Genomic DNA, 19,804 nt, shown 5'->3' with positions numbered 1-19,804 from the left:
ACCATAAATACTGCACCGTATTTTGAAATACGTAGTTCACAATATACAATTTCAACTACAGGAAAACATTTAGAAAGAAAAGAAATACTTTAAGCATTCCTTTGACTAAAGTATTATTCTGATTTCAGCATGTTATTGAAATTAAGATTTTTGTAAATGTTAAATTCATAAAGAAATTGTTTTCCTTACCTTATTTATGACTCTGGTAGAAGTCTTTGAGCAGAAACCCTTCTGCATGCCCACATACTCTAAGATTTTACAGATTTGCTCAGTAAAACGGAGCTTGTAAACAAAGAATAATCCCAAGCACAGAAATATTGTTATCCTTGTCTGCTGCCAGCCATGCTCGATAACATGGACCTTTGAGCTCAAGGACACACACCTTATGTCTTATTTACAAAAACCTAAGGATAGAGACTATGGAAAACTACATATGGTCAGTGCTTTAGCCCACTTCCCTCCACAATATTACAAAAAAAAAAAAAAAAAGAATGAAATAAGGCAAGAGGAAAAATAATATCTTACTTTCGCCTATGTGTTGCTCGTCCATATCCGATCTGCCTGGGAAGGGGAGGTTGGGATGGCAGCTGTTCGCCACAATCCTGTCTTTATTCCGGAGCTTAGCGTTGCCCCAGGGAGCTCCTCCCCACGCCGCTTCCGTGGGCTCCCGGCTTGCAGGAGCAGGAGGAAATACTTGGGTGGCTGAGGCCAGTGTTAGCAGGGAGAAATTCTTACCCCCTCTTGCCATGAGCTCTACACCAGAGCTGTTGCATCTCCGTAGTGCTGCAGATCACAACGCCAATGCACACGACAGGAATGGTATCTCAAGTGAAAGCTGGAGGCCACAGCTTTGAACCAGGCACCTCCTCCAGCCCTGGCCTCTCCCCAGGACAAGGTGGCCTGGCTCAGGTGGAAAAGGATGGGTGACATCCCATCCGACACGGTGGGATGTCATTATCAGCTCCTCAGATAAGATGCTCTGCACATGCAATTAAAAATAGCACTGCACAAAACTATAGGCTGGATGTAAGGTATCTAAAATGTATATATTTCAGCCAGAAAGCAACTGCCTGTTACAAGAGGATTCCCGTGCAGATGCAAAGCCCCTTTCCGGCACGCACAGGAGGCTCCTGCCTACAGCACACACCGTGTGGTGGCAAAGGCGCTTTGGGCAGCGTGGCCACCGCGCTCCCCGTGGCATCGTTGCTGCTCCGGGACCCTGTCTGCAGGTCATAAACTCCGTGGGCCATAGGCCAGCTCGCTGTGCTGCTCCGGACACAGGCTTCTGAAGGGACAGTCATCAGCTAGCACGGGTAGACTAAGAGAAGATGAAAGGAAAAAAGCCTACAAAATATATACACACTAACGTATTTACTGTGGCTTACTCTCCACCACTGATGAGCATATTAATCTTATTTCCCCAGCATGGCTGCTAAGTACTGTACTAAAACTAGGTCACAAATTCAGATCAGATCAGCTGACTCAGCCCAGCAACATCAGACAAAGACTAGTTGCTTTCCTCCCAATCCAATATGATGCAAGTTCTACCCTTTGCAATTTAGAACAGATCCATACATTTTTTCCCCCCAATTAACCTATCAGAACCACACGGAATGAATTAACACTCACACTGAGGGTACATCAATGCTATTGAAGAACACAATGCAATGCATCCTTTCTAAGCAAAATGTACTATATAATGGCTTTTTAGAGTCATTTTTCAGCTCTTGTTTGCAAACTGCAGAGACTAATACATTTCAATGAACCTTTATGCCATACAGCACCATTATCAGATGATTCATGTAAATAACACCTCCCGACAAGTAGCTCTGTGCACGATACCACTCCATTAGATAATAAACTATTCTGTCTTGGGCTCTTAATATACGTAACCAGTCTTCAAAAAAAAGAGCACTCGATCTCCAAAATTGAATAGCTCCTAAAAACGATGCAATCAGCCTGTTGCATGGTTTTCAGTTCTGCCTCTTCCTAGGGGCCAAAGGCTTACAGCTGCTTTATTGCATCCCTCCCAGCAAAATCAGAAGGGTATTTGCTGGACCTCCTTCTCCTCATCATGATCCACGTGTGGTCAGTCACCTGCGACCATCCCTGTTGTTAAGGGGTCGCTGGCAGGTGTTAGTCTCCAGGCTGTGCAATGCTGCAACATCAGCCCCACTATCAGGAATTAGGCATCACTTAAGTGCCCACCAAGATAAGGTGAGGAAAATTGTTCTGGACAAAGAACAAATCAATAAGGCTGTTTTGCTTCTTCCGACTGCTACGTCTCAACGGACACCAGAGTCTTGGATGAATCCCTGGAGGTTCCCATGGGGGGCAGATCACTTGCAATCAGCCTGAGTGACTTAAGAGGTCACTGCTCCTTCAGTCAAATATGATGTTATCCCTTGGTCTGTTTCTGTTTTATCAAGCAGCTCATCCATAACTCCTTTCCCTTCTTGTCCTTCCTGTTCCCAACTTAACCAAAGAAAGGAGGGAGAAAGAGGCTAAGTGAATATACCTTACACAGCCACCGCCCTGGCCTCCTCACATTGGAAGCCAAGGGAGGAAAGTTCTGGCTAATTCCTTTGCTTTATTTCTTTCCACCCACATCACTGCATCTCCTGACTGCATCCAGGGACTCTGTGTCCTGCATCCACTGTCTTCTCCGTGATCTCAGTCAAAGGTTTTGCACGAGCAAGGACTGCCTGGTTTGGCTCTGCCCAAATCACCCGGAGCTCTTTATCAAATCACTTGGCCGAGATCAATAAACAAGCCACACAAACCAACCACAAGGAAGCAAGCAGTGTGACCGCCATTCAGCAAATGGTCAAAGGAGGCTCCAGAAGCTCAGCCAGGGGCCTACGGAGTCAGCTGTGCCCAAAGTTCACATCTCTAAAATCCATAAAAAACATTTATAACCAAGCCTAATTCAGCCTCTAGCATCCGTAACAGTCTCACCTACCTGGAGTTATGTGCTGCTGTGCCTTGTGTTGTCACAACACATCTTCGCAGCCAACAAATTAATCAAAAATGAAGTGTTAACCAAGTCAAAGTATTTGCTATTTTAATTTGGATTTAAGTTTATTCATTGGGAAAGAGGAACCAATTTGACAAGTAGAAGGTGCTCTTCATCTCAGTGCTTTCAAGAAAACCTCTATTGATCATTAGCAGCAAGATAGATGGATTCCAGGGAATATGTTGACTGTCTCCATCAGATCTGGAAATGCCTTGAAGTGACTCTCAGTATCCTCTCCTCTTGAAACATTTACAGTATAACTGTTTGCTAGCCAAAAGAACGCTAGGAAAAATAAATGGCTTCTCATACTACTCATCTTTGACACCTACACCCCTGGTATCTCCTCCCAGGAACACTTGGAAAAGATGGCAAGAATTAAAACGGTGCAGATCAACTCCCCAAACCTCTACATTAATTTGCTGCAGGAAGAAAGTTTTTCTCACAAAGTTACACACAGTTTAGCTCCTGCTTTAAGGAACCTCTCTGCCTTTGACCCCAAACCCTGTGAATCCCTCTGAACATCACCCAAAAAGAGCTCACAAGTAATAGGAATGGCAGAAGATTCCAAAAGATACATTGCATTGACTCTTATTCACCTTAATCTCATATTATTTTCACACCCTTGCCAGAATTGAAGCTTATGAGTAGACAGCAAATTCTCCGTCTTGAAATGTAAAATAGCCATGTGTTCTTACTCTTCCTCCCAGAAGACTGGGTGCATTGCTCTCTTGCTTTTATCATCCCATCAAAGTTTCCAAGCTACTGAGGTGTCCCTGGAACACCCTCGGCCCTGCTCATCTGTTATTCTGGATGTTCAACGCTCAGGACACTGCCTAACGCCAGGTCACTTAAACTGCAATACAGAAGATTCACATGGCAGAAACATTCACAGGACCCCTAAAGAGTTTGTGTTCAAGCCATGCATTTGCATACACAAGTTTAGTAGTCAGATGATTGCTTGTGTTATAAAACTTGTCCCTTTCCAAGAAAAGGCAACTTTTGCATTTGTGCGGTGCATTTATACACATATATATGAATGTACATATGCATACTGTTCATCCTTTCTCTCCCAAAGGAGCAAGAGATATCATTGCTACCCGCTGGCACAAGAGGCCAAGTAACATGAGCCCTCTTCTCATTAACTATCAAATAGAATTGATGTAATTATTCAAAAGAAGCCATTATAGGATTGTGCCCGTCAGGGGCTTGATCCATTTTCCTTTAAATGATTGTAATTTTTTTTTTTTTTTTTTAAACTGGCTTCAGAGAGTGCGGAATAAAGCCATAAATAACATGTTTGTGTAAATTCTCAGAGAGCAATTAAGAGCTTTAAATTTAACAGACTGAAGACATCAACTTAAGAAGAGTCCGTTTTGATCTGTGAAGCTGTCTCAGTCCTCCAAGGGCTCTCACATCAGTGCAGGATGACTTTGCACAACCACACCTTGCTACAAGTCAGACCTGTTGGTGGTAGCACTCACACCCACACTGACCACGGGTAGATGGGAGTATTTTCCACCATCAAGGTGGGCAGCACCATTCACTGTGGACGGGCACAACCAACAGCCCAGCACGTGCCAGCAGCCTGCATGGCTTTGACCAGTAGGCAGCTTGGAAGCCAACTGGTCTACACTTCAACACATCTGACAAAAAAACTCTCCACTGCTCATTTACACTGCTAGACCAGACATCTTTTTATGGAGACACTTACCGTTTTATTGCTTCTTCTTGTTTTCGACGTTTTTCACTCTTTTCTTTCAAGTAAGCCAGGTTTGTTTCGTTCCTCATGCGATCATTCTCTCGAGCAATGTCTGATGCATTCTGTATAACCAAGCCATCGTAGGCCTTCATCCCCATGTCTTCAATATACTGGAGAAAAGCGCCCAAAGTGACCTCCTCCTGATTAGAACCCATCATCTTGCCAGAGATAAAGAACAAAGGAAAGCAGCGTTCCCTGCAGGTTGGAAAAACATTAATACCTTCATCAGGAGGAAACAGCTTATGGTTTGTGACAGCAAAGATTGTATCAGCTGGAATTAGCAGATCTCTATAAGAGAGAACTTTTTAGATAGATAGGAGACTGTCTATCTAAAACACAACAAACAGCTGTTCAGGACATGGAACCATGTTACTATAAAGAGACAAGAGAACATAAAAATCAAGAGCCTCTTTCAAGCAGTGCAGATCCATTCAGTCGGACAAGGTTCAAATCCCACAGATTATGTGCATCATAAGGCTTTATTGCCCCACTTCCCTGTTCCTCGTCCCTTCAGCTGCAGAGGCATCGACTTCTCCAACACTCAGCTTCAACTGAATTGTAAAGGCTTCCATCCAAGGACCACAGGTCACTTTGGCAATTTAGAAAAACCCCACACGAGAGCAGATCACCAGACAAAACTTCTATTCAGCAGGATATTCTGAAGTTCAAGTAGAAAACACCATTTCATTTTTTTTTCAGAATGCAAAAAGGTCAAGTTTCTGCATGTCCAAAATTTGAAAAAACATCTTTCTCTATTTCTTACAGCCCGGAGCCCCAAGCCTTCCTCCCTGCATCTCCCGGGACTCACTGCAGGGAGCCCAGGAGCTCCCCAAAGGCCCTTGTGGCCTCACACTCAGCAGCAGATGTCCGGGCACTGCCAGAGCTCTGCTGCACGGACACATCAGCGAGGATCACAGGAGCCTAGAAGCAAGGTGCGGTTTCAAGCAACGTAGCTAGACCAGCCAGATTTGATAAAAATGGATTGACTATTTATTAAAACAAGTACAAATGCACCTTTAATAGCCCAGGAATGCTATAAGACAGGAATGCTTTATCTTACTGTAAATGCTGGTTGCAGCATCTCTGCTTTAAGGCACCAAAATCTTGAGGTACCTTTGATGCACGTGATGACCATCCACCCCCTCACAGACCCCATCCGACCCTCGTTGATAAACGCTTATAAACGCTGCGAGCTGCCGGCCGCGGGGCTCTGCCCTCCCCCTCGGCCCGTTCCCGGCCGGAGGAGGACGTGGCCCCTCGGCCGCGGGGCGATGCCGGCGCCGCGGCTACGAGCCGTCCTAGCGAAGCGGCCCCGCGGGCCTTGGGGCACAGCCCCGCCGTGGCGAGCAGCAGCAGCCTCGCCTCCATTTCCTAACAAGCTGCCGTATTGCCCTTCTTTGCAGCAGCGCTGTTGGGGGAGCAAAATTCTCATCTGGGTAGGCTGATTCTGAGAAATAAAATTAAATGCTCTGATAGACTCCAGCAGTCGCTGTGGACCTTCAGGCACAGCCCTAACCACAGAGTAAAACGCTTTAGGCCTCCAGAGTAAGCAGTCTGCAGGGGATGAGCAGGGTACACTAGTAATTTTCCATCCTCTGCTCTTTTTTTTCCCCCTTTTTGATTATTTGAAGTGGCGATGGCAACAACAAGCTGTTTTCAGACAATTAATGCTTCAAGCACACCAACAATTTTCCCCTTTTCCCTGCGTTCCTACGGAAATCAAGGTTATTCTTGTGCAAGGGTAAAACTGACCGTTAAAACCACGCAGGCTCTAGGGATGCCGAGGGGCTGCTCTCATCGGCTCCTCCTGCCTCCCCAGGTGGCCTTTTCCATCAGCTGGGCCCAGCTCCGAGCGCTGGGCTCGTCTGCAGGTCACTGATTCACCCTAATGTACTATTACCAAGTCCGGGTGCCGTTTCCCTGCAGCAATCCCCACAGGGCCCAGCCAGCAAGAAGGTTCTGGCACAGCCCGAGGTACCTGCACGCGATTTAACAGGCTGAAGAGATTCCACTGCTTTGCTGATGTTTCCATGGAAATCGCTTTGGACCGATTCTTCACTATTTTGAGTAACGAAAGCAAGTCTAGATACCGTAGCCCCTACTTGGCAGGCTCGCTGTCTGCAGCAGGAAGCCTGATTAGATACAACACTAATGGCATAGACATTTCTGATGCCAAAGTCTTCAAGCTTCCGAAACGGTACCTGGTTCTTGATGTGTAAAACCTGGACAACCTTCCCAGGAGATGCTTATTTAATTGCATCTTCCCTTTCAGACTTGCAGTATAGTCCTGTTTCTGTATTCACAGTAACTTCAATTAAATTCATTTAACCTATAAAACAGAGAAATCCAAGTCTAGTGACCTTAAAGGCAGTTTTGCCACTAATTTCTCCAAGGGCTAGATTTTACTGCTGAAATAATAATAGGAAATTGGATACTGAAGATAATTTCAGCAGGCTTTCAATAAACGCACCATTGATCTATTTTCCCCGAGACAAACAAAACTCGATCTGCTTCACAGACTCTTTTAGGACAATAATACTGATTTCCCTGCCATTTTCTTTCTTTCTGGCAGTCCAAAATGAGCTGGCCACTAAGGATATACTTCTATTATAAAATTTACTGTCACCATCATTTCAATTCAGAAAAGGCTAAAATACAGAGGCCTTTTTTTCATAGCGTATGCACTGATCAGTTACTTCAGGTGCTGTTTTACCCCTGATGTTTTCTATTATTTAACAGAAAATGCCACAGATTTATATGATATCAAATAAGCAGAGCGAGGCACCTTGTGCTTCCCAACAGAGTCGCGGGCCTGGGGAGCTGCAGTGCAATTCCTGCTGCTGATCCCTCCTCCCGACGCGGATCCCCACCAGGCTCCTCCTGGCAGCAGCCCCAAGGATCTGAAAGCTCCACGGCACCAGCTTTGGAGAGCGCCAACGGCTGCAGCAAGTGTTTTGAGAATTGGGTTTTGGACCTCTCATGCACAGCACAAGCAAGATACAAGCACAAGCAAGTCTTCTGTCGGAGCCCATTTATATTTGACTGAAAACAGGCAGATGCCCGCTGTTGAATATGCACTGTAAGCTGTAGGTAAGGCTCAGTCACAGGACCCCAAATACACGTATTCTGCTCAGATATTTTGTTAGCTGGTGACAAGAACCCTACAGGGGCACCCGTGTCTGAAATCAAATTGCTGGCAGCGTGTTTTGTTTTTTTGAAACCCAGCAGCCTTGGAAAATGACAACACTGGAGCTGCTCTACTTGGAGAGGTCTTTTGATGTTCCTTCCTCCTCCCCTCCTCCTTGTAAGAGAAAAGGAGGAAACAGGAGAATGAAATGTCCTGAATTTCTACTGTTGAAGCCAGCCTACCGAGAAGGCAACAGGAACTGATGCGAGGCACTTGGCTGTGATCACAGGCCGACAACAAACCTTCCTGCCAATTCACCTGAGCTCAAGGACACACGCGAGGAGCTCTCCAACAGGTTGGCTTTGTCTCTCGAAGGTGGGTCTAAAGCTACAAGAAACCTGACTGGGAACAAACCGTCACCCTCACTGTCACCTGACCCTCCAGCCTTCCCGAAAGCACCATGAACTCTCGGGAAATGTGCATTTTTCATACAACCAACCAGAGGATGTTGCAGCAATGAAAAAAAATCTAAGCATTTTTTCCTATAAGTAGAAATATATTCTACTTGATATGGACATCGAATAATCCTCTATGCTACACAATTGTGCATTGGTCTTTTCAACATCAGTACGCTTATAAAATATGCACAAATGAGCACACACACACACACAGCACTCCATACCCAAATTCCACGGCAAGCGTGAGGATGCGAGAGGCCCCTGAGGCGTCACCGGGCGCACGGGGCTCCCTGCGGCGCGCGGTGCTGCTGCGGCCCCCCTGCCAGCGCGCCCGCTCTGCCCGCTCCACCCAGAGGTATTTCCACAGCTGAACGCAAGAGCTTTGCAATGGTTCAGACTATTTCCATGGGAGAACACCACTGTGCCTCGCGAGACTCGCATAGCTTACATTTAACTATTTGCTCTGATCCCAGATCTACAGTAGCTCGATTAAAATCCAAAAACATCCCCTTTTCACAGAATCAATATGCAAAGGCACTGAATTAAGAACATAGGAGCAATTAGCCTAATACCACAGCACCCCAGGAACACCATTCTGCAGGATTCAGAGACATGCTTCTAGCTCTTATTCACGTGAGGAGCCCCAAACATCACCCGCTTCTCGGCATGCTTAACAGCCATGAGCTGCAGCTGTGCTGCACTGAAAATTGGCACTGCTGACATGAAACTGAAGGAGCTTGTTGGAGTAATGACAAAGGCACTGATTGCTTTCTTCCTGAAGCAAGGAGATTTTTGCCTTTTTTTTTTTTTTTTTTTTTAAACATAGAAAACTGGAGACTGGTACTAGAGCAGGGAGGTTGCCCATGACCCACGTCACGGACCCAGCCCCTGATGCACAAGAGGTGCTCACACATCCTCAGTCCTGCCTTCCTCCCTCCCAAAGGCTGCATCCTCTCTTTCAGCACATTCCCGCTCGCGTTTCCCTCCACTAAATTCAGTATTTCAGAAGGGCACCGTACGCATCCAGGATGCCGGGAGCAGCCACGCAGCCGGCGAGCTCGTGCGGTTGCCTCGTAGCTGCTCACACAGCAGCAAGTGCGGAGGAGATTTCCACGTCCCATCGCCACAAAGTGCTGCCACAGCAGCACCAACCAGGCCATCGTGGTACTGGGTGTGTACAGAGCACTTTCTCCTCAGCTGAGACAAATTCAGCAATGAAAAATATACTAGAGACTGCTTCCTGGAACTCTGCCTCTTACCATAATTGTGTCTTAAGTGAGCTTAGAAATTCCCAAAGAGCTCAGTGATGAGATAGATTGCTAAGCATCCTTTTTAGAGCTGCATTACCTGCCTGTCCTCAGCAGTGAGCTGGCATTACACAAAGAGTGATACATTAAGCAACAATGCGAATAGAGAGATCATCTCAGTTAGCTTGCCAGCTTCTTATTGTATATTTTGGGGGAACTTCTAATGCAAACATATTTAAAAGAAGGGGAAAAAAAAAACCAAGAGCAGCAACAACTCACTCTGCTTATTTTTGGTTACAAAATATATATACCTGTGCATTTTGATGGGGATCCCAGATTCGATACCTTTTCCTCACTCTGCTGCACAGTGCGAGCTCTAGCACCTGGGTGAAGGCGCTGAAGCCAAGTGCTGCCAGGTCCTTCACTGAGAGAGGGTAAAAGTGGCTCCTTCCGTGGAGTGGAAATGCCACGGGGTGAGCTTAAAGAAACAGCTCATTGCTATAGATATTGCACCCTTCATATGGAAAGGTTATTCCACCTAGACTTCTAAGAACTGGAAAAATACCCATTGAGCCTCGAATTTTAGAACATTTCATAGTGCCTTTTGGAGAGGAAAAAGGTCTCTGCTAACAGCATCTCCTCTATGATTCCAGAATGTAAAGAGCTGCTGTTTACTTTGCAATAACGCAACACTTCTCTCACTTACGTCCCTTGAGGAAAATAATGCTTCCTCCTAACCACGGTGGTGCTGGACATGGCAAATCTAGCTCCTGAATGGCCAGCACTGAGGTATATGTCGGACACCTCATCATCCCAATTTTAGGTGAAATTCTTACAAATAACCAGAAGTAAAACCACACATACACACACACACACACACATATATAAATACACAAACACTCCATGCAAACTGCAGTGCATTTGAACTCAAAAGAATGGTGTTCCTGTTGTCCTGTTGAAGTATGCATTTTTCACCCTCTTTAAGAAAATGAAATGGAGATTTCACTGCTACCAGAATCCTATTAGGCATATTTATACATGCCGTAAAATATTAATGGTGTAGCGTGTCTGGTAAGTTACTTAGTTCAATTAATTCAACAGGAAAATAGGAAAGAATGTTTTAAATTATTTAAAGCTCCTTTTTATCATCAGCAACATCCAATTGCAAAACATGGATATTACAAGCACTATCAACATGTGAAGTACACATAGTCAGACTTCAACATCGCACAGTTTAGCAATGCCAAGATTAAAAGACATGCGAACTTCATCATTTGATATTTGGACTAGTCCTTATTTCATTTTGTATGAAAGAGGTTGCTTGTTCTCACTAACACTATGTTCTATCAGCATGCTCATAGAATGGTGAAAAACATGTACGTACCAAAATATAAGTCCACGGGGACTGCTAAGTGCAACAATCAAAGGTGACTTCTGCCTCTAAAAGCCCTTTCCTGTGGTTATCTCAGTGCAGTCGGAAGGGATATTTCAGCACCATAAGAAACAGATTTGCAGTTAGGCTCAGTTTTTTTCCTCTTCAGTTAAAGTGCATTAAATCTTGTTGGCAAAATTGCCCCGATTGTAGAATTCAGCATCACTAGACGTCCGTGTGTTCCGTTACATATCTTCTGAACATATGATCACAACGGCGTGTAAAGTTTGGCTTTTAAGAACGCAGTGGCAAGAGAAGACAGGTGCTTCCTTAAATCCACACTCAGAGGGGAGAGGGCGCAGACAACGGGCGGGCACAAATGACCCCCTGCTTCCCAGTCCAACACAGGAGAAGCCGGGTGATTTTTCCCCACTTCACGACCCAGCAGCCGCGAGCAGCAGCACACGCGCTAGCGCAGCGGTCGCTGCGGTGCCTCATTTGAACGTGCTCTGCGGAGACAAAAAGACAGGGCCGCGAGGAAGAGCGAGGAAGTCGCCGCGCGCGGAGGCTCCCGGCGGCGGCGGGGACGCGCGGCCGCTCTCGCCCGGCCGCAGGCCCCGCACACAAAGGGCAGCACCTACCTCGGGGCGCGCGCGGGGCTGCGCTGCGGCTGCCGCCCGGCCGCGCGCGCCGCCCGCATCCCAGCACCGCGGACAGCGCCGGCCTCCACCGGCCTCCACCGGCCTCGCGCGGCTCGCGGCGGCGCCGACGGCTGCTCAGCGAGCGACGCGGCGGGAGGAGAGCAGGATCTGCGGCGACGACGCTGCACAGCGCATCGGTCTGGAGGCTGCGGAGGATGCGGAACGACAGGCTCTTCTCCCCACCTTCTGCCTTCCTGAAAGGGGAATCGCTCTTCCGCGGAGAACGGGCGGGTTAACCTTTAGCCCATGTTATGGCTCAAGGAAACGAGCAACCACTTAAAAGGAAGAGCGGAGCCTCAGCCCCATACCTCACATTGCTGCATCTTTCACGCTCCCCCCGCCGGAGCGCCGAGCCAGGCACAATTCCTGCTGACGCAGAGCGGGTGCTGCTCGGAGGGAGGGGAGGAGCTTTTTAACCTCATCAAAACAACCTCCCACCACCTGCTCCCGCTGCCGGAGCAGGGAACAGCACCGCTCAGCACCGTGTCCACAGCATTCCTGCCAGGAAAGGCGCTCCGGAAGCCACCATGCTGCTCGGGGAGCACCAGCAGGAACACCCTCAATTTGCACCCTGGGCGCTTTAGAGGAAACATTTGTGCTTTTCTGACCAGATCCATGTGTTTTACTGCTCCTCCTTTCAGATGGTTCTGCTTCCTTCCCCCCAAGCCTGCTGCCTGGACACAAAGCCCAAGCTGCCCCTGCGACAGGCAGTGCAGGGGGATGCCCAAACATGCAGAAAACCATTACCCTGGCGTTAAACACCACCACGCTCTTCCTCCCCACTTAAGTCACAGGCATTTTCTAACTTGCACAAATTTTGATTCTAATATTGAAATCAAAGATGAACGTATTTCTGAGGCTACTCTCAGAATTCAAGCTCATAGAATAAGTTCTTTAGGAGTCAACACATTTCCATATACAAAGCTGTGCTAATATGTGAATAAGCAGTCACATATAGAGCACCAAAGCAAAAGATTCTGCATGTTTACTACCTTGCAAACACTTCAAATTTGGTCTTCACCAAAGTAAATAAATAAATTGGTGGAAACCATGGCCAGCAGAGGCTGCAGGGCCCAGCAAGGGCCTAACTGCCCGTTTAGTGGCTGAGAAAGATGGTCTGGCTCCCCCTCAGGTGAGGGAGCTTGAGGACAGACCCATTCCAGCGCTAGTGACTCAGTAGCTGCTAGCAAGACCAGGCTGCTCGGAGAGGGACTGGAGGAAGCTGCAAAGAGAGAGACCAGCAGCGCTGCTGGGTCTGAACCAGGCAGCCACCTTCATGTGAGCACTCATGAGTGCCAAAAAGGACAAGTTTCTTCCCTTGAGAATTCTTGATATTCAAACTGAGTTCAAATACTTGAATTGTGTATTCACCCGGAATAACCTGGGAGTTATTCCAAGGAATTGGGTATCTCCAGCTCCTGCTAGAAACCTGCACCATTCAAGAACTTTCTCTTTCTAACCTCCAGACTACAGATGAAGAAATCCATGAATGGAGAGCTGCATAACAGGGAGCAATCAAAACAATAACAACTCAGATAAAAAAAGCATTAAAACAGGATTAAAACCATATGGATGCATCATAAATGGAGGATTAAACAAACTTTCCAGTAGCTCTTGGCACCTGGCCAAGGCCTGCAGCCCCCCACCAACACACACGTCTCCCACCAGCCCCAGCATCGCGGCGCACGGCGGCCGCTCCGTCCTCCTGGCACGGACACACTGGGCAAACACATGGACAGAACCCGCACCTGTACGAGGGAAAGTGCTGCTACTGAAACAGCTGCGTGGATTTCTGTTTGGATCATATGTAGATTTTTATTTGGATTACAAGTGAGTTAATATTTAAAAAGACCAATAGGTTGGAGGAAAGCATATTGAAAACAAATAGAGCTTCTGATATATTACGCCACCTTTCCTTATTTAACCGTGACAAAAATAAGGAAACTTTTAGATGAGAAAACCCAAGTATGGCATCACACAAGGAAGAGGAGGTTTTACTGAACAATAAAGAAATAAGATGTAGAAATGTCTCCGTGCATGATTATTAACAGGCGCATTGATCACGTCACCACCGTAAGCAGCCAAACTAATACATGCAGAAATGAATGCAGTGCTCACCAAAACACTTTGATTCAAAGGGGCTTTCCAAGGTTCAGCTTGTCCACGCTGTTTGTATCTATCCATGACCATGTTTAGCCACGGGAAGCGGCAGGAGCACCCGCTCTGCGTGCCCAACATCCCGCAGGACTGGCCGCAGAGCGGGAGGCCGCCACACGGCTCTTGCCCAGGCTCCCGCTCCCTGGGGGCTTCCCCGCTTGACAGGATCCCGGGATTGCTGTGGGATCTCTGCTGTGGTGCCCAGCTCCATCTGCCACCCATGGGTGCCCACAGGTGCAAGGTGGGAGCAGGGGGAGCCCTCCCTGCACCCCGGCCGCCTTGGCAGCCCTGCCGGCTATCGCGGTGCCCCCCGCCAGCAGCAGCCTCGCACTCCACTGTCACTCCGCCTTTACAGCAAGCCTCCTGTTTTCCCCCCGCCGAGAGCAAATTTTCTCACATGGGACCAATTCTGCTGTTGTTGCTCAGGCAAAATTCCCACCAAAGCCCGCGAGGAGCTTTGCCCGAACGCAGCACGCAGGCGCTGATCTGCACAGACCACAAATCACAAAGACCACGACCCCGCCAAGGGATGTGTCCTATGGGACAGCTCACACAACGGGGATACTCTTAACCACGACTTGTTGCAGAGTATTTCATGATACTTACCACAAGGGAAAAAAAAAGTCAATTGTATCTTTTCCCTTAAACTAGATTAGGGTGAGAGTGGCTGCTTTACAAACCCGTTAATTATCAAATGGTAAATATTCTGAGGAAAAGTTAAGCTATAAGTAGTTCTTCCAGAGCCCGTTAGCTCCTGGCTAAACTCAATGAAAGCTGGTAAAGGTACATTTCTATGGACAGGTCTTGACCACAGCCATGGCTATTGACAGATGCAGAAACGTTGCCAAAGCCCTCAGCACCGCTGCAGTCGAGCCTGGGCCGAATGGCCTCGAGAGGAACCTTCCCCCTGGAGACCCCAAATTCCCCACCCATTCCCACTAATTTACCTTCCCCTCTATCCCCAGCCCTGGAGAGCAGTCAGTCCTGTCCAGGCATGGTTAAAGGCTGCAAAGACTCAGGCCAGAAACTGTATTTTCTATTGAAGGACAAAACCGGCAACTGCCTCAACTAGCTAAATAATTGAGCGCTTTGCTGAGACAGTATTTAAAAGTAAATTGCTGCTTCTGGCTAAATTCTCTTATTAATGCATTAGATTTATAAAGAAATTAAAACCGTGGCTATTTATTTGTTCAGTCAAATTTACTTAGTCTTTACTGGAAAGCTAATCTATATTTACAAAACCCGTTTGCTTATAGAAGTATTTAATAAAAATCCAGAGGAAATTTTTGCTACGTGCTTCAGGACTGGACAGGAGGGCAAGTGAGGGCTGCAAGGAAAAGCTGTTGCATCCCAGCATGGATAGCGTAGGTGAACAGAGGAGAAGCAGCAGCTTCTTCCCTTTTACATTCAGAAAAATACCAAGAAAATGGTTGGAGTTCACAGCAACACACTGAAGTCATAGCAAGCATTTTGGTCAAAAAGAGCCATTTCTCCCCCCACAGATGCCCAAGTTCCTCTAATTACTATGGAAACAATGGTTTCCTACAGGCATTCCCCATATAAACTGTTAAAGTCTCTTTTTTTTTGCAGCTCTAGCTGGCTAATCATACACCAGTTAACATATTCCCGCTCCCCTCCCAGCTTATTTTCTTGGGGAAAATGTTGTGATCCTTTATCTCCCCTCACTGTAATAGCCATTCCTATCAACGGGTATGCTGAAATTGCCACCACTCAGGAAGAAAGGAATGCAAATGAGAAATACCAATTAACCTCTTTACAATTAAAAATATCTCTATCTATTATAGCCCCCATTAGTGATACTCTAGCTAATGGTCTGTCAACATTTCCATTAGACCTTTTCCCCTTGCTCCCACACAGGCCTAAATCCCAGCTAATCACCTTGAATGCACCTCTGCGCTGCAGGGCTCGCACAACACATACCCACTTGTCAAGTGAGGCAAAACACAGATTCTGCTATTCTGCACTATTATACCTGCCTAAGCACCTGTTTTCTAATGCATCATTCTAAATACTCTATGCAAAATTTTGCAGGGTGTTATTTTTCCCCCCACTCATTGTTACAATTATTTAATGCAGAAAAAACCCACAGGCAATTGCAAAGATTTGCACTAAATATCTTTTGACCAGTAGACTTCAGCTGATGCCATCCCCTTTAATACGATGTGAGATAGCAGGTTACATTTGGTGCCATGTACTCCAACACCTAGAAATGACAGGGTGAATTAAGGACAAAGCTTCAGCCTTTAGATCCCCTGGCATGTTTATGGTTCAACCACATGCTCCACGTTATCATAGTGCAGCTTGCTGTGTGTCAAACTCATTACAAAGGTCCCACATTCATATATATTGCATTCCCTGGTGCTTTATAGATTCAGAATACCCTTAAACATTTTATAGCCTTCTCCTCAAGCTGTCCTCCACTTGAGTGCTGGTTTACAAGGGAGAATAAGAGCTCAGGAACTGACACCCAGAGAGGAAAGCAGAGTGAGAGACACGAATCCCAGGCTGCAACTTAACCCTTATTTTTACCACAGAAAGGCTTCTCAGTGGGTGACCGCACTGACACTCCTGCTGCTGAAGCTCCCCTGCCCCTTGGCACCGTTTGGGGCACTGAGCTTGGACGCAGTCATGCAGCATCACTGGATTTTTCTGAAATCTCTTTTCTGATGCAAACTGATTAAATATGGGTCTCATTTACAAACCGTCACTCGGGGGCACAAACTGCACCCTGGCCACTAGAGCAAGGGCTGAACACAGAGCGACTGGTCCTCGTTTGGGGTTACAGTTTGCACTCACTAATTAGAACAACAGAAAATGACTCAGTAACATTCTATGAATTACAGATAAAACACTGGTCAACCCCCTGGGGTCTTTGTACTTGGTCTGCTGGTGTACACACCACCATATAAATAAGTGCTGGAAATATTGCTTCCTGGGAGCCCTGCAAAGATGTCCTTGGTTTTTAGGCACTGGGTCCCTGGGATTCACAGTGCCTGGAATTCACAGGGCTGCTCAGGTTCACGATGCTGGGAGCGCACAGAACTTGGGCAACATCAGGGCTTTTGTACATTTGTAATGAAACCCATTTTGCCCACTCTGTATTTAGGAAGCCCAGGGCTCGCGTTTCACCTCCAGCCAGTCCTTGCTGACCTGGTGCTCCCTAGGGAGCAGGATGCAGGGCAGCAGTGGAGGTCACGGGTCCCTTCTCCCAATGTCACACTGCAGAACCTAGGAGCCTCTCGGTTTCCCGGGAAGCTCCACGGGCACAGCCGTGGCCGGGCACAGCACTGCTGGCTCTGCAGGAAATGCCTGCCTGCAGAACAGCACCAAACTGCTCTTTGAGAGCTAAATGGCTTTTCACTTGGAGATACTAAAAAGATAATACATAATTTTTAAAAAATATTCAGCATTACACGGTCACAATAACTGTGTATCTATCACCACCTAAGATGAGACCGTTAGGTGTAATAATTAGTTCAGAGATTATTTTAAGAACACAGCTTAAAATTAAAAGCAAAAGGTGACGCAGCTGCTGGGTCAGCTCCTCAGGAGAGATCCCAGTGGCACCTTTACCCACACGAGCTGCTGCAGGGGCACCAAGCAGAGCCAGGCAAGGGAGAAGAGAGGCCAGACGGGAACTGGCCGAGTGGGGAACAGCCCTGCCCGGCTCTTCCCGGGCCCCTGCTGCTCCCCCAGGGCTACAAGGAAAGAAGAGATGAGGAGCTGCAGTCCTGGCAACGGGAAAAGGAAGGACGAGTTGGGACACGGTGGTTTAGACTATTTATTCGTTCCCGACAGGACAGATTACCCCCTGTCAAAAGGGGCCCTGACACTTAAAGGTAGCAATGAACACTTTAAAGGCCAAATATTAATCTTAAATAATAAATCCTCCTATTTCTTACCCTCCTCTGTAATCTCCGGGAAAGAGGATCAAAAGGAAGCATGTGAAGTGAACTTGCAAACGGTTTGCCTGAATTTATTTTTAGTTTCTAACATCTGAAGCAGAATCTCTTTTGAAAGCTAGGAAAGCATCCCAATGAAAGGCAGATAAGCTAAAAACCAGCTCCTTTTCCCAAAATGATTTGGCTTCTATAAACCAAGATCAAACCAAGTAGGCCAGAGTAGCACAGGACCCAGGACAATCTCTTGGGAAGGATGAAGCAAAAGGCTTCCCTGGGCTGGGTTTAAGGGCTGAGGAGCAGTGGGCAGAGGCCAGAGGCCGCTTCCCTGCCGGGCTGCGGTCCCTGCGGAGCGGGCGCTGCCCGGACAGCCGCTCGGCTCCGCGCGGCCACGCTGCTCCTGCCTGCACTAAGGTACTTGCACTGCAGGGTGGCCACGGCGGGAGGTTGTTCTCCCAGCTGCATCCGGGACAGGTTATCAGGCACTGGGCACACAGTTTAAGGGGCTCTTGCAGAGCTCCCATCTCATGGGAAGCTCTCGGCATCTGTGAACATCTAGCACTGCAGCCTGAGTGATCCTGATCCTCTCCTCATGAGATGGAGCACACACCACTGTGTTCACAAACTTCTCACCCTCATGAGGATGAGCAAACTCCACTGAAAAAAAAGGAGGCAGAACCCTGCAAAACTAGTAAACCCAAGAGGAAAAAGGTGACTCCGGGGTCTTACAGCTCTAACGTGTTTCTCATGTAGCTAACAGAACACGTGGACTAAGGAAACTGCACGGGAAATCTCCATGCCCCGTGATCTCCTGCAGACTCTTGGCCGAGCTTTGCTCTTGCTTTATCACAAACGCACATTACCTGTGAGCTCAGATTGTCTTGGGCTGTTGCCTGGGAGAACATGGGACGGAGCAGCTCACAGTGCCCCCTCCGCAGAAAACACCAGAGCTCCCACCATTCCTTGCCCCCAGTCTTCTTTTAACAGTTAAATTCCACTGAAAAAATTCTTAGAGATACTCCATGGTCTTAGCAAAAGTGGCCTCAAAACTTCTCATTTCCGTGATTTAAGCAGAAACCTGAAGGCCTGTGTTCTTTGCTGGATTTTTTTTCCTTAATCATTCCTGTGACTCATAAAGAGGATATGAAATAGTAAGAGGTGACACGAACCCTCCACCAGAACAGGCGCTCCGCAAGGAGCGCGGTGCTGCTGCTCCTTATCTCTTGCTTCTCATTACGCATCTGTTTAAGTTCTGATGTTTCAAATTTTGCAAAGGTTTAATCGCAAGTATCTTTGTGGGGCAAGAAGAAAAGGCACTATGGACTGAGGGGCTTTTGGTTAAGCAGCGCGTGCTGCCGCTGTGCAGGTGAGAATGGATCGGCTCGGAGGACGGCACCAGCGCCGGGAAGCGACGCGGCCGCTTGCCCATCTCCAGCCCATGGGTGCCAGGGGTTCAGGCAGACCGAGCACGTTCTGCACCCAGCGCTGCAGGGAGCTCTCCCAGCAAGGAGGGCAACGTGCTTTGAAAGGGAGGGACTTTCTCTCCTGCACAGCAGGTAGTCAGGGAACACATCTGCATCTGCTCAAGGGCCACGGAAGCCACCCCAGGACCAGGGCCTCAGCTGCAGGACAAGATGATCGCAGCCACCAAAGGGGCCTCAGGTTCTTGGACGAGGAGTTTGTTGGTATTTTGGCCTGCTCCAAGGCAGGCTCAGCCTCAAGCCTGCCCATTACAGTGCCTCCGGCACACAGGAACACCCTGACTGCACCGCAGCGAAGACCAGGAACAGAATTGCACACATTTGTGCGCACCCAAGAATCCTAAAGTGAGCTTTAATCCATTTCTAACTCTCCCAGTCTTCTCGAAAGCACCCAAAACAGCATCTGGCATTGCTGTGTTACGTAAGGGCTCTAAAAATACGCCGCTGTAGGCGGGAGCGCAGCCCTGACGGGAAGGCACCGATGCAGTCCCAGTGCCGCAGCCCAGCGCCGCAGGCTCCGCACGGCCCCGAGCCCTGCACCCAGGCCCCCGAGCAGCCCCGAGCCC

The 19,804-nt window shown here is 47.7% G+C and overlaps 1 protein-coding gene across 1 annotated transcript in view; it reads right to left on the bottom strand.

Moving 5' to 3' along the window:
* Nucleotides 1–11,042, bottom strand: part of NYAP2 (neuronal tyrosine-phosphorylated phosphoinositide-3-kinase adaptor 2) — an 81,470-nt gene extending 70,428 nt beyond the window's left edge. The window contains exons 1-2 of the mRNA XM_026040063.1: nt 10,992–11,042; nt 4,728–4,970 (exon numbers count right to left, since the gene is read on the bottom strand). Of these exons, the coding sequence (XP_025895848.1) occupies nt 4,728–4,933 (206 nt within the window). The 5' untranslated portion in view covers nt 4,934–4,970; nt 10,992–11,042. The remainder of the gene's footprint in view (nt 1–4,727; nt 4,971–10,991) is intronic.
* Nucleotides 11,043–19,804: the final 8,762 nt, after the last annotated feature.

This window comes from Nothoprocta perdicaria, unplaced genomic scaffold (assembly GCF_003342845.1).
Source record: "Nothoprocta perdicaria isolate Ctin4 unplaced genomic scaffold, notPer1 scaffold_25, whole genome shotgun sequence".
NCBI lineage: Eukaryota > Metazoa > Chordata > Aves > Tinamiformes > Tinamidae > Nothoprocta > Nothoprocta perdicaria.
This window is presented reverse-complemented; position numbering and strand designations above follow the sequence as displayed.